Below are 24,665 nucleotides of genomic sequence, written 5' to 3' on the forward strand. Positions count from 1 at the left end.
GGTAAGTATGTCCCCATCCAATTATTTAACAAAATACAAACACCTTGTACCTTCACCCACCCCGTGGCAAGTTGCAAGCCAATGAGCCCCTCTCGCTCGCTCGCTCGCATGCACGCACGCACGCACGCACACACACACACAAACAGAGAGAGAGAGAGAGGGAGATGGAGAGAGAAAGAAGGAACATTGTCTGGGCTAAAGCAATTAAAGCGCTCCCTCTCTCTGCTCCTCCCAGCGCATAAACCACCTCCTCAAAGTTTGCTCGCTGAGCTCGGCTCATCGCACTTGCTGCAACACGTCTTGTCAACCTCGCACTTAACGCGTGAACCAGGGAGACAGTGATAGTGAAAGGGGTCGGAGTAGCTGGATGTAAAGGGTACAGGATCGAAATTTAAAATTGTGCAGATCCGTGGATTTAAAGGCAAGCCAATAAAAGTGGACGTTGAAGTGAAATTGATGTTGCAATCGGGAACTCTTCCCTCAACATGAGGGGCCGTCAATGATACGGGTATTGAACAAACCTGTTGCGACGTTCAATGTCCTTGTTCTAAGTCTTGGGTGAGAGCACTCAGCGCAATTACGCACGGCATCATTATGGTTTTGTTTTTGGATAGACGTGTCCCTGCTTTGTTCCTACTTTGGGGCTACTGCGTTTTTGCGGACACGGTCTTTTCGAACTTTACCCTGGACAACGAGGTCCACTCCAGTTTCATCCACCGGCGGCTGAAGAGCCAGGAGCGCCGGGAGATGCAGCGGGAAATCCTCTCGATCCTCGGGCTGCCGCACCGGCCACGGCCGCATCTCCACGGGAAGCACAATGCGGCACCGATGTTCATGCTGGACCTGTACAATGCCATGTCCACGGAGGGGAAAGAGGATGGGTACTCCTACCCATACAAACCCATCTTCACCACCCAGGGGCCGCCGATAGCCACTCTTCAGGACAACAACTTCCTAAACGACGCAGACATGGTTATGAGCTTTGTCAATTTAGGTATGTCACCCCTTGCCATCTGTGCTTATTATGTTGTTCCCCTGCAGTATCAGATTTTCAGTCTTAATCTTAACCATCTGCAGTTTTGCACTTATTGGTGGATATCTCATTTCAAGATATCTTGAAAACAGATAAGCGCATGCCTTGAAAATTATAAGTAACAAGTTGCTTATATTCTTATTAAACATTCAACAATATGTAATAACATGAGTGAAACTTGAGATACACTACATGATCAGAAGTAGATCTCGTGGAAGATCTCATTCCAAAATCATGGGCATTAATATGGAGTTGGTCCCCGTTGCTGCTATAACAGGACGGCTTTCCTCTAGATGTTGGAACATTGCTGTGGGGACTTACTTCCTTTCAGCCACAAGAGCATTCGTGAGGTCGGGCACTGATGTTGGGCAATTTGTCCTGGCTCACAGTCGGCGCTCCAATTCATCCCAAAATGTGTTCGATGGGGTTGAGATCAGGGCTCTGTGCAGACCAGTCAAGTTCTTCCACACCAGTCTCAACAAACCATTTCTGTATGGACCTCACTTTGTGCATGGGGGCATTGTCATGCTGAAACAGGAAAGGGCCTTCCCCAAACTGTTGCCACAAATTTGGAAGCACAGAATCATCTAGAATGTCATTATATGCTATAGCGTTAAGATTTCCCTTCACTAGAATTAAGGGGCCTAGCCTGAACCATGAAAACAGACCCAGAACCTTATTCCTCCTCCACCAAACTTTACAGTTGGCACTATGCATTGGGGCATGTAGTGTTCTTCTGACACCCGCCAAACCCATATTCGTCCTTCGGACTGCCAGATAGTGAGGCGTGATTCATTACTCCAGAGAACGCATTTCCACTGCTCCAGAGTTGAATGGCGTTGAGCTTTACACCACTCCAGCCGACGCTTGGCATTGCGCATGATTATCCTAGGATTGTGTGCGGCTGCTCGGCAATGGAAACCCATTTCACGAAGCTCCCGACAATCAGTTATTGTGCTGAAGTTGCTTCCAGAGGCAGTTTGGAACTTGGTAGTGAGTGGTGATACCGAGGACGGACAATTTTTACAAATTACGCGCTTCAGCACTCTGTGAGCTTGTTTGCCCTACCAATTTGCGGCTGAGCCATTGTTGCTCCTAGACGTTTCCACTTCACAATAACAGCACTTACAGTTGACCGGGGCAGCTGTAACAGGGCAGAAATTTGACGAACTGACTTGTTGGAAAGGTGGCATCCTATGACGGTGCCACGTTGAATGTCACTGAGCTCTTCAGTAAGGCCATTCTACTGCCAATGTTTGTCTATAGAGATTGCATGGCTGTGTGCTCAATTTTATACACCTGTCAGCAACGGGTGTTGCTGAAATAGTCAAATCCACTCATTTGAAGGGGTGTCCACATACTTTTGTATATATAGTGTATGTGCAAATCATTCAACTGTTGATAGTATTGATTTACAGACCAAGTGACATTGTTTATGTTCCCAGGTCCATGTTTAGGTTATATCTAATTACTTAACACTGGGTCTTAAGACGTATTACCCTACAGATTCTTGGTCTAAAAAGACAACTGGGGATTTCTCAAATCTCTGGAGTAAAAAATGTAATGCATTTTCTATTTTTACTGAACCAACCATTCTGTTTCGCTCGCACGTTGGACTTCACAGGTCTTTGTCCTGCAGAAACACTTTATAGGGCTATAGCATACACTGCGGGAGAAAAGCCATCAAATGTAGATACAAGTTGTGGAATAGGTAGTCCATCTTTTACAGTGTGTTGCAATTGAGATAATGATCCAGTCTAGGAATCCACGCGCATCACATTCCAGTGTCTAGTCTCCATCTGTCTCAGTCAAACAGCTGTCCACTGTGTTAACGTTCAGGTGCTAAACCCTGCAGATGCTGTAACCTGCAGACACGTCGTCCACCGTTGTTATCTTGAGCATGAGCAAGTGTCAACAGCAGGATAGGTTCAAAGTGAATCTCGTTCTCCTCGTTTTTTTGTTGTTGTTACATTTCCAACCAAATAACATCAAAACAACATTCACAAGGGATCCATATACTGCAGTCTGGATGCTAACATCAGAGTTGGGCAAGCACAGTTGTTTTTCTGACCCATGCTGTGAATGAAAGACCTTACAGACAATGTGTCTGATAGCCCGTGTACTTTCCCCTCTAAGCATTTGCTAAAATGTTTTCTTCCCAGCTGTTGGCTGTGGATTTAGCGCGTCCAGGTTTCATAACCGCGTTCCTTATCTAATCAGTGAGTCTTAGCGAAATCCCCCTGAGATGCTGCTCGGTCTTCTGATTACCATTGCTGTCAGCAGCAACTACCAGCGAAGCTTTTACTGCCTGCCCATCGGCGCAACGTTAGCAGGCAACGCCAGGGGATTTATGGAAAGATCAACACACCACCATAACTCAATTTGGCCAGCGAATGACGCAATCACAGCAACCACATGAATGACCAAGGGCCAAGACGAGTATTGGCGATTCATTTGAAGAAGAACAGGACACTGCGGCAGGGGATCTGGCCAGAGAACTTATACGGTGTACGACTTCGGCAGTTCTAGAAGTCTCGAAGCTCAGAGGCAAACGTCAACAAAGGTAACAAGAAGAGGTTTCCCGGCCCGAGGGAGCTGGGGTTTGTGAAGAATCCTGGAGGGATGGAGGGATGATTGTTGGAGTGTTTTGGCAACGGAGAGGGAGGTGACAGTGTTTCCTCTGCCGCACTATGCCATTACAGAGGGAGCTGCTGTATTGACGCTATTTTGGACAGGCTGTGACACAGCTGGATGGGACCGCAAAGCCTTGCAAAGTCAAGGGCCTCTTTCTTTTCCTGACATGTCTGAAAAGGCACCATGTTCCCAATCCCTATATAGAGCATTACTTTTAACCAGGTCCTGAATAGGGCTCTAGGACCCTGGCCAAATGTAGTGCACTACGAAGGGAATAGGGTGCCATTTCAGGCAACCTAAGACTTCAGCAGGGCAAGGAGAGAGCCTGTGAGAGGCAGAGAGGACTCTGATATGTACTGTATGGGCCTTTGATTCTTTCTCAGTCTGTCATCCATAAGGCTGACATTAAATCAAAATCAAGGTGTTTCACATCAGCGAAGGAGCGAAACGATTTGCGGCGAATGAATGAATCATTTCATAACTGAACCCGTCTTACGTAATCAAGACCCTTTCTCGCTATAGGTTTCTATGCTTGTTCTCTGACTTGTGGCTTGTGAATGAAGCCCCAATAAAAGTAATGTTTGCCGTCTTGTCCAGTCATTTCCACTCAGCTCCCAGTGACTATGAGGGGTTGAGGCCTGGTGATATGGTTACTGAGCAGCACAGTGGCCGTTTCTCTGCCCCACAGGGCAGGTTAGGTTCCCCTCATGCCAAGTTGGGTTCCTCTTACCAAAATTCAAATGATCTGTGATAACCTTTTGCAAAGTATACTGTATCATTTGGATATGATGTCACTGTTGGTCCTGTTCGTGAATGGGCTTCTTTGTCAGGGCTCTTCTTCCTGAGCCAGGCTTGATCCAAGCCACCAGATCCTAATGCTGATTAATACGCCTTTATATGAGAGAGAGAGAGAATACAAGAGAACAGAGAGAGTTATAATCATAGACACTGATGGCTTTTTATTTCATTCATTCATTGTGGGGTTTTCCATTTTAACCCCTCACAAGTCAGGTCCCATAAATGGCATCATGCCGGAGACGCCTCTGTTAGATTGACTTCCAACTGCCTTGGAAGTGGCCTTGGGAAGCTTTTTTATAAGTACGCTGGGTGGCATTTTTAGCTTTTAAATATTATGACAACAGGATTGTGTCTGATTTCACTGATAGTCCCATCAAAGTGCCAGCGAGGGAGAGAGAATGAGAGCAAAAGGAAAGAGTGAAAACGGGGGGAGGCACTGAAGAGGTTTGGTGGTTCCGCATGACCCTGATTCTTGACAGACGCCCCGTAAGGAGAGTCCGCAAGTGAGCATAGAGGATGGGAATAGTACGAGGTGTAGACTCGTGACTTTGCCCCGCTTAAATGCATTGCCACAGAGAGCTCTCCTTCAGTTCTAGTTGTCGCCTGGGGGGAAAAAAAGAGTTGGAACTGGCACAATCTGATTGTTTGAGCATATGCCATTCAAATCAAGTGGTCATGGAATGTAACTGATGTTGTATCATTGATAAGTGCTGCTGAGTGCTTGAGTTGTGCACAGGGCAGCTCATTTGTGTTCAGAGTTATTGAACGGCTATAAAATACATTATATGATATGGTATGGTGATATTCAGTGTGTATCTGAGCTATTCTGAGGCCAGTTGATATCTGATGTGCTGTCAGTGTATATCCGAGCTGCTCTGGGGTCAGTTGATAGCTGATCGTGTCAGTATACTGTATAGTTAAGCTGTTCTCAGTCTTGCTTAAAGTGGATCTGTTGTCGGTGTGTATCTGAACTGCTCTGCGGCTGGTGGGTGTGTTGCTTTGGGACAGACCCCAGGGCCAGGGACGTCCTCTCCTCTGTCTGAGTCACTTCAGTTAAAAGGCCAGCTGTGTAAATGGCTTACGGCATACATGCAGAATGTACACAGCTACACGCAACATGGGTCGCCCTAGCCCAGGGTGTGTTGCTGCTGAACATGCAACGCTCGCTGACACGCTAACACGCTGACACACTTCTGTGTGAAATTGGATGGCGTTTTTCTGTCGCGTGAGCTTGGCGTATGAAACAATTAACATGGGCAAGTTTCTGTCTTTCTTTCTCTCTTTTTCTCTCTCGCCCAATGTGTAGTCCTTTTAGCTGGAGGGATTTGTGTCTTGCCCACCCTTCCTTACCACTCCACACTGACTCATGTCAACACTTTCTCACTTTCTCACACGCATGCACATACATAACCACATACACTTCCCATTTGGGTAATATATTTGATATGATCCCGGCGGTCCCCAGTGCATTAGCCCTCATCCACAGTGAATTAAGGCATTTCCCCTTAAACAAACCATCCAAGCTCTTGGCGGATTGGCTAGGCTGAGTTGGCCTGGCGAAGTCAAACACTTACACACACACACACACACACACACACACACACACACACACACACACACACACACACACACACACACACACACACACACACACACACACACACAGACACACACACACACACAAAGCATTCAACTTTTACTTGCAGTATAAGTATACATTTGAATAGTGTTTCTACTGTAGATGCATTTGAATTACATCCTTTCTTAACCCCGTAATAACATATGAAATCTAAAGCATTTTGAAACATTTAGATACAATTCTGAAGTTCTTCGGAATAAAACCCCAGGGCTACAAGCGTAGAACACATATTAATGAGATAAAACAACTTGTTTGTTGATTAGATTCATATTAGACCTGTGTGTGGGTGTGAGACTTGACGAGAGCAAACAATAGTTATCCAATCCGTTACCATAGTGACACCACAGGGCACCACCTGCCCCCTGCCATCCTCCCCTCACCCCCACACAACCCCCTGGGTGGTGGCACAGAGTTGGCAGCCCGTTGTCTAGGTTTTATGGTGTGTCAGGTAGTTAGTAGCCTCGCGAAGCGGCCTGTTCTCAAAAGCTTCCGTATATAGAAGCTCGCGAGATCCGGCGGCTTTGTGAGACTAGGTAATAGGTGGGCCCGGAGAATAAAAACAGCCTCTAATTGGCCAATTTGTTTTGATTTAGTAGAGGGATTTGGCATTGAGATAGCATTGTGTCACCCCACTGCTGTACACATACACGTACACAAACACACAAATGCATGCTGGGAAACGTTCGCTGTCACGCCACAGTCATGTTGGAGTCATGGGATTCTGATGTATTTTATATCTCAGCATCACATCGCTGGCGTTGATGTACGTTACATCGTGCTTTAAGGAATATGGAACGTTGTGTGTGAATATGGTCGGTGAATGTGGCAGGAGAGACAGCAGGTGGTAGGTGGGTGGAAATCATTTTTCTCAAGTAACAACATTTTTAAAAAAGAAGAAGAGAAATACAGATTTGGGGTACATGGGTGGGAGCGTTGGTCAATTACAGGGTTCTGAAGTGATAATGTTGGAATAGGATGGATGTGGAATAGGATTGAAATGGCACGCAGGCACACACACGCTCTCACCCAGCCCCCGCTCCTTCTCTCATTCCTGCGCTCAGTGGGCTGCCCTTGGGACTGAGATTAATACAGATGTTTCTCTCCATCTACAGGCCAAAGCAGCTGTGCATAGAAACTCTATCTCCTCAAAGTCCAACAGACCCCGTCCCTACACCCCTCTATTCCCCCCCAGCTCTGTCGCTCTCACATCAACCCCATGCACCCAGTGGTGTAAATTAATTAAGTAAAAATACTTTAAAGTAATACTTAAGTCGTTTTTTTTGGTATCTGTACTTTACTATTTATATTTGACAACTTGTACTTTTACTTCACTACATTCCTAAAGAAAATAATGTACTTTTTACTTCATACATTTTCCGTGACACTCAAAAGTACTCCTTACTTTTTGAATGCTTAGGGCCCAAAGTGTGTGAATTGACAAGGGCCCAATTCACACACGTAACCCTGGTCATCCCTACTGCCTCTGATCTAGCAGAATCACTAAACACAAATGCTTCATTTGTAAATTATGTTTAACTGTTGGAGTGTGCCCCAGGTTATCCGTAAATAATAAAAAAACAAGAATATGGTGCCGCCTGGTTTGCTTAATATAAGGAATTTGAAATGAATCATACTTTTACTTTTGATACTTATATAGGTATATTTTAAACCCAATACTTTTACTCAAGTAGTATTTTACTGGGTGACTTTCACTTTTACTTGAGTCATTTTCTATGGAGGTATCTTTACTTTTACTCAAGTATGATAACTAGGTACTTTTCCACCGCTGCTTGCACCACCGTATACCAAAACACACACATGCATGCAAACGTACGCACACACTCAAACCAGAAGTATGGAAATAGCACCATCCTCGATCGGCATGGCACTATAAAGGGTGATGCGGAAAGCCCAGTACATCAGTGGGGCCGAGCCCCCTGCCTCCAAGACCTCTATATCAGGCGTTGTGAAAGGAAGACCCGGAAAATCATTAACGACGCCAGCCACCCAAGCCATAGAATGTTCTCTGCTTCTGTTACTCTGTTTATCATATACCCTGACGCCTAGTCACCTTACCCCTATACATATCTACCTATATCACTTCATTATCCTTGCACATTGTAAATATGGTACTGGAACTGACTGACCCTTTATACAGTGCTTCCGGAAAGTATTCAGACCCCTTGACTTTTTCACATTTTGTTACATTACAGCCTTATTCTAAAATGGATCAAATTAAATGTTTTCCTCATCAATCAATACAATACCTCATAATGACAAAGCCAAAACAGGTTTTTAGACATTTTTGCAAATGTATTCAAAATATAAAACAGAAATACCTTAAGTATTCAGACCGTTTGCTATGAGACTCGAAATTGTGCTCAGGTGCATCCTGTTTCTATTTATCATCCTTGAGATGTTTCTACAACTTGATTGGACTCCACCTCTGGTAAATTCAATTGATTGGACATGATTTGCATATGAGGTCCCACAGTTGACGGTGCATGTCAGCTCAAAAACCTAGCCATGAGGTCGAAGGAATTGTCCGTAGTGCTCCGAGACAGGATTGTGTTGAGGCACAGATCTAGCGAAGGGTACCAAAACATTTCTGCAGCATTGAAGGTCCCGAAGAACACAGTGGCCTCCATCATTCTTAAATGGTGATTCTCTGGTCTGATGAAACCAAGATTGAACTCTTTGGCCCGAATGCGAAGTGTCACTTCTGGAGGAAACCTGGCAGCATCCCTACGGTGAAGCATGGTGGTGGCAGTACCATGCTGTGGGGGTGTTTTTCAGCGGCAGGAACTGGGAGACTAGTCAGGATCGAGGGAAAGATGAATAGAGCAAAGTACAGAGAGATCCTTGATAAAAATCAATTTCGGAGTGCTCAGGACCTCGGACTGGGGCGAAGGTTCACCTTCGCAACTGGTTTACGACCCTAAGCACACAGCCAAGACAAAGCAGGAGTGGCTTCGGGACAAGTCTCTGAATGTCCTTGAGTGGCCCAGCCAGAGCCTGGACTTGAACCCGATCGAACATCTCTAGAGAGACATGAAAATAGCTGTGCAGTGACACTCCCCATCCAACCTGACAGTGCTTGAGAGGATCTGCAGAGAACAGTGGGAGAAACTCACCAAATACAGGTGTGCCAAGCTTGTAGCGTCATACCCAAAAAGACTCAAGGCTCTAATCGCTGCCAAAGGTGCTTCAACAAAGTACTGAGTAAAGGGTCTGAATACTTATGTAAATGTGATATTTCAGACATTTTTTATTTATAATTTTATAAAAACCTGTTTTGCTTTGTCATTATGGGGTATTGTGTGTAGATTGATAAGGCTGTAAATGTGATGTGGGAAATGATGTGGGAAAAGTCAAAGGGTCTGAATACACTGTAGTATGCTTACTTACGGTTGTCTTCTCCTGATTTCTATTTCTTGTGTGTTTTTGTTCTACCGCATGCTACTTGTAGTATTACATTGTTATTCGTTACTGCATTGTTGGGTTCAGAGCTTGCAAGAAAGGCATTTCACTCTACTTGTGGCGTAAAAAAAACGTGAAACTTCAAACCTACCAGAATACACTGACCTCGTCCAAGCTTCAGTCGTAGCTCACTCCCAACAGTGTTCTCTACTGTTCTGTCTTCAACCCCCAACTCTGCCCCCTTACTGTAGGGGTTCAACCCTTCCCAACCGCCAGACAGAACTTATCAACACTTCCTCACTTTCTCACATGCACGCACGTACATAAGCACAGGCACACGCGCACGCACTTGTGTCCGAGTGCATATTTGAGGTCCTCTGCGGACAGGAAATAATGAACTGAGAGTGAAAAAAAATAATAGTTGGTTCAGGTAGCTACTGTTGCCTTCAGGTGATTACACTCATACCGTCGCTGCTGTCCTCTTTTCCACCCATCTGTTTCAATGCTTCATGCCGAGTTAAAGCACCCAGCATACCACAGGGAAGCAAAAAAAAGGTGTCCTCGCAGTTAGCGCGAGGCTACCACACAGCACATGGACTATTTATCAAGGTCCATGCCCTTTCTATTCTAGAGTCCTAGAATTCTACGTTCGTCTGTAGATCTCCAAACAGACTGACATCTGGACGTGCACGTCATCCGCGCGGGCTCTTGGACCGTCCCAGACTCTTGCTGTGAGTGGTGATGAAACAGTCTGCGGGTGGGACTCGACAACGTGGCGAGTTGTCAAAAAGACCCAGATGTACGGAGCAGCGGGTGTTCTTGCTTGGCTGAAATGACGAACGGCGCACATCCGAGGCCAGGAATGTTGCGGCCAACGACACGCGGCTTTCTAAATCATGTCTCCCTCTTTCTCTCTCCCTCTCTCTGAGACTGAACATGGGCCATTTTCAGTGTAGGAGTATGCTGCTGACATAATTTACCCCTGAGGTTGCTCATAAACACAGCAGAATGAGGTTCGAGAGGTAGAGAGAGGGGTTGGGGGGGGGGGGGGTTGAGCAAGTAGAGTGATCTCTGAATTGGAGACAGACTTGGAGGAAATTGTAGGATAGTGATGATAGGCATGCATACAACCTTTACATCAGCTACTCTTGTATCTTGGTAACTGTGCCTTGCGGTGGATGCATCACATGATCTGTCTCTCATACCTCCACAGCAGGCGAGCAGCTTGAGGTTTTAGTGAATGGAAGTCAGAATGAGCGCAGTGCCCTTGTCTTCCACGGAGGGCAGCATGGAGCAGCGTTTACCCCTAGAGAGAGAGAGGCCAGATGTGGGACAAAGCAAAGCCAGGGACACAGTTACCAACCACACTGCTGGGAAAACAAATAAACACAGGGCTCAGAACTCTGCATTATGGTCCGTACTGGAGCATTGAGGGTGAGGAGACGAGATTGAAAGGCAGAGTGGAGTGTGTGTGTGTGTGTGTGTGTGTGTGTGTGTGTGTGTGTGTGTGTGTGTGTGTGTGTGTGTGTGTGTGTGTGTGTGTGTGTGTGTGTGTGTGTGTGTGTGTGTGTGTGTGTGTGTGTGTGTGTGTGTGTGTGTGCATTAAGCACAGTATGAAAGCCAGGAGCCACCCATCCTGCCCTGTGATCAGATGCTGTGTGTGTGTGTGTGTGTGTGTGTGTGTGTGTGTGTGTGTGTGTGTGTGTGTGTGTGTGTGTGTGTGTGTGTGTGTGTGTGTGTGTGTGTGTGTGTGTGTGTGTGTGTGTGTGTGTGTGTGTGTGTGTGTGTGTGTGTGTGTGTGTGTGTTGGTTGTTCTAGCGGAATATTGCGTTAGCAGAAGGCTGTAATGCCTAACAGATTCTCCAACTGGCACAAACAGCCAAATCGAACCTTGTAAAAGCAACAACTGTAAGCGAGTGTCGAAATATCACGTCGATTTAGTGTGAAATGCGAATTTGATGTGTCAGTTTTGTGTTTATTTGGGAAGGCAGTTGGACTACTTCCCTTTCTCAACTATTTTATTTGGAAAGTGAATGGTTATAATTAAACTAAATAAACAACAGTTATTTCAATGAGGGTGCCAGTGTGCTCATCTTGTGTAATGAGGATGCCGCTCTGGATTTGGGGTAAATTAGTCAAATCATTTACAGACACTGGGAATTCTATTGTTGTGTGTGTCTGTGTGTGTTTGTGTCTGTGTCTATATGTGTCTGTGTTTGTACATTTATGTAAGTGTGTGTGTGTGCATCCGTGCATGCGTGTGTGTGTGTATAGAATATCCTTAAGCTTATAATAAGAGGTGGCGTGGCTGGTTGAAGAGGGTGTGGTTGCTGCGGCCGTTGAATTAAAGAACGTAAAAAGGACGAGAAAAGAGAGGGGGAAACTTTAAAATGACTGTGGTTTTATGTCTCTCAGAGTGGTGACATCAAGGGGAAGTAGAGCTGGTTATTGTACAGTCCTTTATCCAACTTCCTCAACATGTGTTGAGACAGACACCACAGAACCGGCACCACTGACATACAGCTTCCATTACAGCGTGTTAAGGCATACAACTCCAATATGTGGAATTCGGATGTATTGTCACCTTACGGCAGACCTTGCTCCATTGAGCTAGAAATCTCTTGCTGATGTTAATCATTCGTCTAGGAGATTTGAGTACAGGTAGTTGAAGTGTTAGCTCTGTGTCTGGCCAGCGAGAGGCATTCCAGGGAGCCCCGTGCACGCAGTGGGTCTGTGGTGGTACTGTAAATCCCCGAGGTTCAGAGGGGAAGTGCACCTTCATAACAGGCAGTGGAGCTTGAGGTGAAACCCAGCTCTCACGTTTATGGACAAAGAGTGACTCCTCCACAGCTCTCCTCTCTGTGTGTTACAATAAGAGGGAGATAGAGGTCACAACCGACGGACCAGACACAGAGCTCTCTCAGGGCTGGAAGCTGCACACAGGCGCAAACACACACACACACACACACACACACGCACTCACATTAACAGGCGCAAACACACACACACACACGCACTCACATTAACAGGCGCAAACACGCACAGGTGCAAACACGCACGCTCACAGACCAAATCCTGTGGTTAATGGGTCTTAAGAGTGGCAAGGTTCTAGTGTGGAACTGTGTTGACTCTTCCCCAGGCAGCCAGCGCCGTCAGGCGTTACAGCAGTATGAATACGTCACAGAGCAATGATGCCATCAGTAGTCACCAGTGGGCAGGATATTTCCTAACGCGGTAATCAGTCTGCTGCGGGAAGTCACCCGTTACCCGGGAGATCAAACCTTTCCTCCTCTTTATAGGATAAACATGTTGAGTGATCTCCCCCTCTCCCTCTCTATATATCTCCCTCTCTCTCTCTCCCATCTCTCTCCCTCTCTCTTTCTACCAATATATCTCTCTCTCCCCCATCTATCTATCTCTCTCTCCATCTCTCCCCACTCTCTCCCATCTCTCTCTCTCTCTCTCGCTGTCTCTCTCTCAACCTTTACCTCTCTCTGGAGGTTATGGAAAATGTGACACACTTATTGTTATTTCTAAAGTGTTTTAAAACATTGTTGGAGAACAATTTGAAGTGTCTCCATCAACATCGTCTGCAGGAGGACGAGAGACAGAGAGAAAGAGAGTGTGGGGGGGGGGGGGGGGCTAAGGTAATTGCAGTGCTCCAGTCAGTGAACTCCAGGTTAGAGTGTGTGTGATAAGGATCTTAGGGCTGACCCTACGAAACATTTTAATCCCTTTATGAACCATGGGGGTGGGGGGTGAGCTGCCCCCCGTTGGCTAGCGGAAGCGAGCGGTGCAGGACTGAGGGGTGTGAGGGTTCTGAACAGACACTTGAGCTAATGTGACCCGTCAGTTCTTTCTCCTGTTGCTCCGGAGATATAGGCTTCAGGGAAGTGTCTGGGGTCCACTGGCCCAAGGGGAGAAGGGGGGAGGGTGAGAGGAGATTCCCAGTATAAGGGAGAAGCTTGAAGTGGCTCTCCTTTACTCTTCTATGTATGAGGGGACAGAGGAGGCAGAGGAGCTGGGAGAGTCCGGGCATTCATATAGGATTGACACCGTTTTATTTTAGGCACCGTCCACGAGAGAGCATTGAAGCTGAAGTGCACGGCCACATTCGGGCAGTACTCCAGAAATGGGTTCACTCTTTATTGAGAAGGCATTGATGGAATACACACACACACGTTCTGTACCACCACTCATTCATATATCTTTATGTACATATTCTTTATCCCTTTACACTTGTGTGTGTGTGTAAGGTAGTAGTTGTGGAATTGTTAGGTTAGATTACTGTTGGTTATTACTGCATTGTCGGAACTAGAAGCACAAGCATTTCGCTACACTCGCATTAACATCTGCTAACCATGTGTATGTGACTAATAAATTTGATTTGATTTGATGGTAACCTGCATCTGTGTGCCAGGCGTGCAGTGCTGGATGTTTGTCGAAGGGACCTCATCATTGCAACTCTGTTGTGGTGGGTTCAATCTGGAGGTCTTGATCTCTACACCCACATCATAACCACATCCATCATCTTGTTGAGAGACGTACTGTACATCTGTGTCGGGAATAGCAGAATTGTTTCATTCCGAATGAGAAAAACAGTAAAAAAAAGAGAGAAAAGAATGAGTGGTCTAATGAATGAAACGGTAATGTGTTCACGGTCCATTAAAGTAAATTAAAGTCATGCTACCGTGCGGTGTCGTGTGTTAGTGGATTAGTGTGTGCATGCGCGTTTGTGCGTGCACGTGCTCACGTGTGTATATCCAATTATGGATCAAAGACACCCATAATCATTGTTGCAGTGATATACATGACAGCTGTTTTACACATCCAGCGTGTCTATCTGGGCTGTGTGGGGGTGTACCAAGGGCTTGTGTGTGTGTACTTGTGTGTTTGTGTGCATTGTAGTATACGTGTATTTGTGTTCCTCCATAGTACAGTACGGTAGCCCGGGACCACTACCGTTCAGCATGATGGGTTCATAGAGGAGACAAGTGACTCACACACGCGTGCACACACGCACACATCGATAAACACACGCACACACATACGTACACAGTGTGTGTATTTGTGTAACACAGGTGGGGCAAGCATTTCGATGACCAGTCAACTTCCTCCCAGAGGAAGTCATAAATGTGCCCGCGTGGCTTTAACTGTTCCTCTGCCCTGCTTCTAATGACTGCCATACTGTAATGGCCCCAGAGAGAGAGAGAGAGAGACAGAGGGAGAGAGAGGGAGGGGCTGACAGAGAGCGAGAGAGAGACCGGCCAGAGAGAGAAACAGAGGGAGGGGCTGAGAGAGAGTGAGAGAGAGACCGGCCAGAGAGAGAAACAGAGGGAGGGAGAGAGGGAGGGGCTGAGAGAGAATGAGAGAGACCAAAGGGAGAGAGAGAGGGGGGGAAAAAAGGGAGAATAGAGACCAGAAAGAGAGAGAGGACATAGCTACATGCTGGGGGTGTTTTCATTGTCTGGGAAGGAATGAAAGAAGGAAAGACCGCACAGTAGGAAAAGGGTGAAGTAGAGATGGAATTACTGAACAGAGGAGAGAGAGACTCATCTGAAGCGAGAAAAGGGGGGGGGGGAAAGAAAGGGTTACTGTGGAAGTGTTCACATGCAGCTGCACCCAGCTGTTCTAAGAAGTATAGATAAAGGGCTTTTACAGTGGAGGGGCGGGCGGTTGCTCTCCAGGCCAAGGGAGCAGGTCTGGCTTTCTCCCCAGAGGGAGTGCACCTGCGCCGGGCCGCGGGAGGAGAGAGAGGGCCCTGGGGGGAGAACTAAGCCCTGGAGCTGAGTAGGGCCTGGGCTGACTGACTAGGGTTTAGCGGGGCTTCCCCATGTCATCACTGCTTTGGCTCTCTTGATTCTTTGCTCTTATTTATGGTTAAAATGTACAGTTAAAATTGCTTGGCAGGAGAAGGGAGGGGACCAGAGTCGTGCGTGTGAGTAAGCACAGCTGAGCTCTCTAAGTCAGCCCTGGAGGCTTGGAATTCTGGTGGCCTCATTGAGTGTGCATCCGTGTGAGGTCGTACAGACGCACATTTGTTTTACTATCCTCGTGGGCACCAAAACATTTTATTCCCATTCAAATCTATTTTCCCCTAACCCTTAACCCCAAACATAATCCTGAACCCTAACCCCAACCTTAACGCTAACTCCAAACCCCTAAGCCTAAAATAGGCTCACACACACACACACACACACACACACACACACACACACACACACACACACACACACACACACACACACACACACACACACACACACACACACACACACACACACACACACACACACACACACACACACTATATGGGTCATTCTACAGTGGTGAAATTGAGGGTTGGAAACAAATTCAGATTTGTATCCTATTTTTCCAAAACTTTCAGCACACATCTTTCAACATACAGAATGTCAGGTAGACAAACAATATGTTCAAATGTATGCGGACACCCCTTCAAATTAGTGGATTTGGCTATGTCAACCATACCCGTTGCTGACAGGTTTATAAAATCGAGCACACAGCCATGCAATCTCCATAGACACACATTGGCAGTAGAATAGCCTTACTCAACGTTGCACTGTCATAGGATGCCACTTTTCCAACAAGTCAGTTTGTCAAATTTCTGCCTTGCTAGAGCTGCCCCGGTCAACTGTAAGTGCTCTTATTGTGAAGTGCAAATGTCTAAGAGCAACAACCTCTCACCCGAAGGGGTAGGTCACAAGCTCACAGAACGGGACCGATGAATCCTGAAGTGCGTAGCTCGTAAAAATCGTCTGTTGCAACACTCAATACCGAGTTCCAAACTATCTCTGGAAGCAACGTCAGCACAATAACATGAAACAGGTTTCCATAGCCAAGCAGCCGCACACAAGCCTAACATCACCATGCACAATGCCATGCGTCAGCTGGAGTGGTGTAAAGCTCGCCGCCATTGGACTCTGGAGCAGTGGAAATGCATTTTATGGAGTGATGAATCACGCTTCACCATCTGGCAGTCCAACAGACGAATCTGGGTTTGACAGGAGAACGCTACCTGCCCAAATGCATAGTGCCAACTGTAAAGTTTGGTGGAGGAGGATTAATGGTCTGGGCTGCTTTTCATGGTTTGGGCTAGGCCCCTTAGTTCCAGTGAAGGGAAATCTTAACACTACAGCACACAATGATATTCTAGACGATTCTGTGCTTCCAACTTTGTGGTAACAGTTTGGGGAAGGGCCCTTTTCTTTTTCAGCATGGCAATGCCCTAGCGCACAAAGCGAGGTCCATGCAGAAATGGTTTGTGGAGATTGGTGTGGAAGAACTTGACTAGCCTGCACAGAGCCTTGACCCCAACCCCCTCAACCCCACCTTTGGGATGAACTGGAACACCAACTGCAAGCCAAGCCTAATCACCCAACATCAGTGCCGGACATCACTAATGCTCCTGTGGCTGAATGGAAGCAATTCCCCGCATCAATGTTCCAACATCTAGTGGAAAGCCTTCCCAGAAGAGAGGAGGCTTTTATAGCAGCAAAGGGGGGACCAACTCCCTTTTAATGCCCATGAACCTGATTTTCAAAACCTTTAAATTTAGAGAAATATTTCTACAGTTCTCAGTAAAATGTTCAATGTTGATATTATTAATCTTAAAGATGTTGATTGATTGAATTACATATGCATCCAATTAATTATGTTGTTAGATGTTTAAATGACCACTTTACCTATCATTATTTTGGCAAAATAACAGGTGTTTCAGTGTCAAGTGTCAATCATAGAGATTAATGGAGGACTCTAGATTGATTTAACTTATTTTAGTATAGACGTTGCCATTTAGGGCTTCCACCATTTTGAAAGTAGTCAACTATGTGGGGATTCCTATGGGTTGGGAGTGAGCAGCCAATGATCAGAGAGCATTGTCTTACTCAAATTGGGTTGCCTATGGTTTGTAAACCGAAGACTAAGGTAATATTCAAGAGCTAAGACCAAGATTTATACCAAGACATTGGTCCCAAGATTCAGACCCGGATCCAGTCCCATTTGGCAAATCTGGCCATAACTCTATCCTCCTAATTCCTGCTTACAAGCAAAAACTCTAACAGGAAGTTCCAGTGACACGCTAAATACGGAAGTGGTCCGATGAAGCGGATGCTAATCTACAGGACTGTTTCGCTAGCACAGAATGGAATATGTTCCAGGAGTCATCTGATGGCATTGAGGAGTTTAACACATCAATCACCGGATTTATTAATAAGTGCATCGACGACATCTTCCATACAGTGATCGTACGTACAGTACATACCCCAACCAGAAGCCATGGATTACAGGCAACATCCGCACTGGGCTAAATGCTAGAGCTGCCGCTTTCAAGGTGCTTAAAAAAAATACTGCTACGCCATCCAATGAACCATCAAACAGTTAAAGCATCAATACAGGACCAAGATCGAATCCTAATACACCGGCTCTGATGCTCGTCAGATGTGGCATGGCTTGGTATCATGGAATACAAAGGGAAACCCAGCCATGAGCTGTCCAGTGACGCGAGCATACCAGATGAGCTAAATGTCTTCAATGCTCGCTTTGAGGCAAGCAACGCTGAAGCATGCATGAGCGCACCAGCTGTTCTGGATGACTGTGTGATCACGCTCTCTGTAGCCGATGTAAGACCTTTAAACATGTTAACATTGACAAGGCCGCAGGGCCAGATGGATAACCAGGATGCGTACTCAGAGCATGTGCTGACGAGCTGGCAAGTGTCTTCACTGACATTTTCAACCTCTCCCTGACCCACTCTGTAATACGTACATATTTCAAGCAGACCACCATAGTCCCTGTGTCCAAGAACACCATGGTAACCTGTCTAAATGACTATCGCCTTGTGGCACTCACATCTGTAGCCATGAAATTCTTTAAAAGGCTGGTCCTGGCTCCCAGACACTCTGGACCCACTCCAATTTGCATACCACCCCAACACATCCACAGGTAGTATGTCTGATCACCAATGACGATAAGACAGCCTAGAGGGAGGAGATCAGAGACCTGGAAGTGTGGTGCAAGGACAACAACCTCTCCCTCCAACGTCAGCAAGACGAAGGAGCTGATAGTGGACTACAGGGAACGGAGGGCAGAGCACGCCCCTATTCACATTTGACGAGGCTGTAGGGGAGTGGGTTGAGAGCTTCAAGTTCCTCGGTGTCCACATCACTAAGGACCTATCATTGTCCAAACACACCAACACGGTTGTGTAGAGGGCAAGACAATGCCTCTGCCCCCTCAGAAGGCTGAAAAGATTTGGCATGGGCCCTCAGATCCTCAAAAAGTTCTACAGCTGCACCATTGATAACATCTTGACTGGCTGTATCACTTGGTAGAGCAACTGCTTGGCATCTGACTGCAAGGCGCTACAGAGGGTAGTGTGGGATCAAAAGGGTCCTGAACAGCTTCTTCCCCCAATGCAATTAGATTGCTGAAGAGTTAATCAAATGGCTACCCGGACTGTTTACATTGACCCATTTTTTGTTGTTGTACTGACTGTCTTGCACAGGCTCTATGCACACTCACTGGACTCCCTCCACACACTCACACATACTACACTGACACACATACACTACACACACAACTCTGCTATTGTCTCTCCTGATCAGGATAATTTTTAACTCTGCATTGTTGGGAAAGGCCCTGTAAATAAGCTTTTCGAGGTAAAGTCTACACATGTGGCAAATACATTGTATTTCATTTATTTGAGACCATGACAAGTTAAAGGCCCAGTGCAGTCAAAAACTAGATTTTCTTGTGTTTTATATATACAGTACTTCCACACCATGAGGTTGGAAAAATACTGTGAAATTGTGGAAATTATGATAATGCTGTTTTAGTGTAAGAGCTATTTGAAAAGATTGCCTGAAATTTCAGCCTGTTTTGGTGGGATGGAGTTTTGGCCTGCCTGGTGTTAAATTAGTTAATAGACCAATAAGAAAGAGAGTTCCAAACATTTCTGCCAATAACAGCTAGTTTTCAATTTTCCTCTCATCACTGAGACCACTCTCAGACAGTCCTAGTAAAAATCTTGCTTGAGAAATTGCTCTTTGCTAAGAAGCTATTTTTGTTTCTTTTTACGAATTTTTATTGAAAATCACAGTAAGGTACTTAATTATTAACCAGAAATTATTTGATATTGAGATTTTAAAAAACGGCTGCATTGGACCATTACAGACCAAATTTATGTTGTTTTGAGTGTACTCAAGACCAAGACCACAAGATCAAGAGTCCATGGGCCCGTAGTTCAATTGTAAGATACTCAAAGAGAGTAAACTCGAGTACAGTACAGTAGAGCACAGTACAGCAGGGTACAAAACAATAAAGTACAGAACATTAGATTGCAATAGACTAGAGTACAGTAATGTATAGGAGAGTACAGTACAGTAGAGTAGAGTAGGGTACTTGTTTGTTTTATGTTTATTTGGATCCCCATTAGCTTTTGCAGAAGCAGCAGCTACTCTTCCTGGGGTCCACAAAAAAACTCAACATGACAAGTAGCAAAACACTTATAGACAAGGAAAGTCACACACACACACAAAAAATTAATACATACAATAGAGCTAAAACATTGTGTGTTAGAGTGTCTGTGTGTGTGTGTGTTTGTGTGTGTCCCCTAATTGTCCCCGCCGTTCCATGAGTTGTTTTTCAATCAGTAATGTAGCTGTTTGCTTGAGTAATTGGAGATGGAAGGGAGTTACATGCGATCATGGCTCTGTATAAAACACTGTGTTGGCGTGAATTCGTATTGGGATTGGGGACTGTGAAGAGACCCCTGGTGGCATGTCTTGTGCATAGTGGGACTAAGACTTAAGAGGGTGTGAAGAGGGCATCTATGCCTAATTACCTCAACTAACCTGTACCCCCGCACATTGACTCGGCACCGGTACCCCCTGTATATAGCTATAACACTCGTCGTTGGAATGAGAAGAGGAGGACCAATGCGCAGCGTGGTAAGTATCCATTTTAATAAGAATACTAGAACAATGAACAAAAATAATAAACAGACAAACGACCGAGACAGTTCCGTATGGTGAAACACAGACACAGAAAAGAATCACCCACAAAACACAAATGAAAAACAGGCTACCTTAATATGGCTCCCAATCAGAGACAACGACTGACACCTGCCTCTGATTGAGAACCATACTAGGCCAAACACATAGAAACAGACAACCTAGACATACAACATAGAATGCCCACCCACATCACACCCTGACCAAACAAAACATAGAAACATACAAAGCAATCTATGGTCAGGGCGTGACAATAGCCTCGTTGTTGTTATGTAATTTTCTTGTGTTACTTTTTGATTTGATTAGATTTTTTTACTCTAGTTTATTCAGTGAATATTTTATTTTATCTCTATTTCTTGAACTGCATTGTTGGTTAATAAGGGCTTGTAAGTAAGCTTTTCACGGTAAGGTCTACTAAACCTGTTGTATTCGGCGCATGTGACAAACATTTTATTTTATTTGTGGGGTATGCATGGGTGTCTGAGCTGAATGTTATTCGATTATGCAGACAATCTGGAATTTGCGTCACAGTAATATTTCTCTGAAAAACTAAAAGAGAAGCAGTTAACCTCTCGTCAACCCTCAACCAGGAAGTACTGGCATGCATGTTGTTGATGTTAGTTCTGTATGTGCAGTTTAGGGCAAGGCGTGCTGATCTGTTTTGAGCCAGCTGCAGCTTTGCTAGGTCTGTCTTTGCTACACTTGACCATATTACCGGACAGAGATGGGACAAGACCAGAGGCTGAACAACTAGTACAGTTGATGTTTGTGTAAAAAAATGCAGAACATCTTTTTATAACAGACATACCTCATCCCCATCTTCACAAAAACATTGTCAGTATGACTTGCCCATGATAATTGACCATCCAATGTTATACCTAGGAGTTTAGCTTCCTCAACTTGTTCAATGGTCACACACTTTATTTACAACTCGAGTTGAGGTTTAGGTCTTAGAGAATGTTTTGAACCAAATACAATGCTTTTAGTTTTAGATGTATTTAAGACCAGTTTATTATTAATCTCCCATTCTGATACTGACTGTAACTCCTTATTTTTGAATTTTAGTGCGCTCACTGGCTTTTGGTGCTGACATGTAGAGTGTGGAATCATCCACATACATAAACATTCCATTTGTATGTAACAGTGGCAAACAATTTGTAAAATAGAGAAGCATAACGGCACAAGGCAACTGCCCTGAGGGACACCGCAATTTACATATCTGATGTTAAAAAAGCTTCCATTAAAGAACGCTCTCTGGGTTCTATTGTATGAATAACTATCCAACCATGTGATGCAGGTGATGTAAAGCTATAGCAAGTGAGTTTTTTCAATATCAATTTATGATTTAATAACACCAAAGGCTGCACTGAAATGTAACAATACATCTCCAACTATCATCTTAATAATTGTGACCCACCACCTTAATTCGGTCATATGTAGCAACATTTGAAATGGTGTTTTTTACATTGGATAAAAGTAGAGATTCAGAGCTATAAAATTATATATCATACACTGCAGTTTAGGAACAATGGGAAAGTAATTCTGCTTGAAAGTTGCTTAACTTGTAACCCCACTTTTGAGAAAGTAGCCCTTGAAGGTTTTGGTACATCTACTGGAGAGCTCTTCTTTGTCTACACCCATTCAGCATCATTCACAGTCTTCTTAGTCTTAGCCAGACCCATCTCTTTAAGGATTCACATAAGAGGCCTTGTGCTAAACAGAGTGAGCTAAACAATGAACCGTAATCCCAACCCATACTACTAGCAATGCAAACGGATTATTATAGCTAGCCATCATGCATTAATCTGTAGGTAGCTAAAGCTAACCAACTAGGTTCTTAGCTAGCTAGCTAACAGTATGCTTTAAATTGCAATGAAAACGACTTTGAAATACATAGAAACGTATAATATCTGAACATGTAGCTAGACTCCTACCCGTATGCATTGATGAATGCTTCTCCCTCTCTGTCATAGATGCCATGGTTGCCCTGAGTTTGAAGATGTCATCCAGAGACAGGTGTTTTATACAACAGCCTTCTGTGTTCTCTTTTCGAGTCCCTCCACGTTTACAATCATACTCTGCTTCCACAGGGCATTCCATGGATTTCAAAACTCTGTCAACTTCTTCTGTGACAACAACACTGTTGATTGTCGTTTCTTCCACATCACTGTCATCAGAAGACTCTACAATGTCTGGTTAAATTTTAATTTAATTTTTTTTAACCTAAATCAGGGATTTCCTCGTTGTCTGATTCGTGTTCATGATCGTCCTCCAGAAAGTAGTCCATCACAACTTTGTCTCACTGATCTTTGCCGATAGCGCCTGTTAAATTCAGTGCAGCAATGTTGAGAACAGAAGCAACAATTTTGCAGTTATTTTATCTTTCAAAAAAGTCACGGTAGCAAGGATTACCTACACATACTGAGCAGCTCATGTTATAGATACTGTAGAAGCATGTTACGTGGCAGACCAATCCGAACTCATCTCTCGACATGTCCAGCCCATCCATTATCTCAGCCAATCATGGCCAGCAGGAAGGTCCCCGTCATTTTCCGTGGCTAAACCAACTAGGCTTGTAATTTAACAATTGTATTCGTATTTACAGATTGCATATACGTTTGTTATTAAGGCACATGAAAGTTCACATGTTCCATATGGCATTTCTGAAAACAAAAACACATTTTGTCCTTCAAAGTGTTTCCTTTCAAATGGTACCAAGAATATGCATATCCTTGCTTCAGGGCCTGAGCTACAGGCAGTTAGATTTGGGTATGTCATTTCAGATTAAAATGTTAAAAAGGGGTGGATCCTTAAGAGGCGTGGTAAGCAGGTGGAAAGCATGGCCAGCCATAGAGAAATGATTAATGAAATTCTCGATTAACGTAGATTTATCGGTGGTGATAGTGTTTCCTAGTCTCAGTGCATATCGCGGGAGAAATTCGATGCTAATGCAGTACGCCACAGCATGTTTCTGTGCTGGTCAAGGGCAGTCAAGTCAGGAGTGAACAAGGGGCTATATCTGTTCTTAGTTCTACATTTTTTCAAAGGGGCATTTTTTAAAAGCACTTTTAAAGAACAACCAGGCATCCTCTACTGAAGGGATGAGGTCAATATCCTTCCAGGATACCCGGGCCAGGTCGATTAGAAAGGCCTGCTCACTGAATCAATCAATCAATCAATCAATTTTATTTTATATAGCCCTTCGTACATCAGCTAATATCTCGAAGTGCTGTACAGACACCCAGCCTAAAACCCCAAACAGCTAGTAATGCAGGTGTAGAAGCACGGTGGCTAGGAAAAACTCCCTAGAAAGGCCAAAACCTAGGAAGAAACCTAGAGAGGAACCAGGCTATGAGGGGTGGCCAGTCCTCTTCTGGCTGTGCCGGGTGGAGATTATAACAGAACTATGCCAAGATGTTCAAAAATGTTCATAAGTGACAAGCATGGTCAAATAATAATCATGAATCATTTTCAGTTGGCTTTTCATAGCCGATCATCAAGAGTTGAAAAACAACAGGTCTGGGACAGGTGGCGGTTCCATAACCGCAGGCAGAACAGCTGAAACTGGAATAGCAGCAAGGCCAGGCGGACTGGGGACAGCAAGGAGTCACCACGGGCGGCAGTCCCGACGCATGGTCCTAGGGCCCAGGTCCTCCGAGAGAAAGAAAGAGAGAAGGAGAAAATTAGAGAGAGCCAAGATTTTCAAAATGTTCATAAATGACAAGCATGGTCAAATAATAATCAGGAATAAATCTCAGTTGGCTTTTCATAGCCGATCATTAAGAGTTGAAAACAGCAGGTCTGGGACAGGTAGGGGTTCCATAACCGCAGGCAGAACAGTGTTTTGTCTAAAACACAGTGAAGTGTTTTAGGGAGCGTTTGACAGTGATTAGGGTGGTCGTTTGACCGCGGACCCATTACGGATGCAGGCAATGAGGCAGTGATCGCTGAGATCCTGGTTGAAGACAGCAGAGGTGTATTTGAAGGGCAAGTTGGTCGGGATGATATAGTTGAAGTCGTAAGTTTACATACACTTAGGATGGAGTCATCAAAACTCGTTTTTCAACCACTACACAAATGTCTTGTTAACAAACTATAGTTTTGACAAGAC

The 24,665-nt window shown here is 44.9% G+C and overlaps 1 protein-coding gene across 1 annotated transcript in view; it reads left to right on the top strand.

The window, feature by feature from the left end:
* Positions 1-223: 223 nt before the first annotated feature.
* Positions 224-24,665, top strand: part of LOC139556967 (bone morphogenetic protein 7-like) — a 44,720-nt gene continuing 20,278 nt past the window's right edge. The window contains exon 1 of the mRNA XM_071371176.1: positions 224-994. Coding sequence (XP_071227277.1) covers positions 595-994 — 400 coding nt within the window. The 5' untranslated portion in view covers positions 224-594. The remainder of the gene's footprint in view (positions 995-24,665) is intronic.

Source organism: Salvelinus alpinus, chromosome 28, assembly GCF_045679555.1.
Source record: "Salvelinus alpinus chromosome 28, SLU_Salpinus.1, whole genome shotgun sequence".
In the NCBI taxonomy this organism is placed as follows: domain Eukaryota; kingdom Metazoa; phylum Chordata; class Actinopteri; order Salmoniformes; family Salmonidae; genus Salvelinus; species Salvelinus alpinus.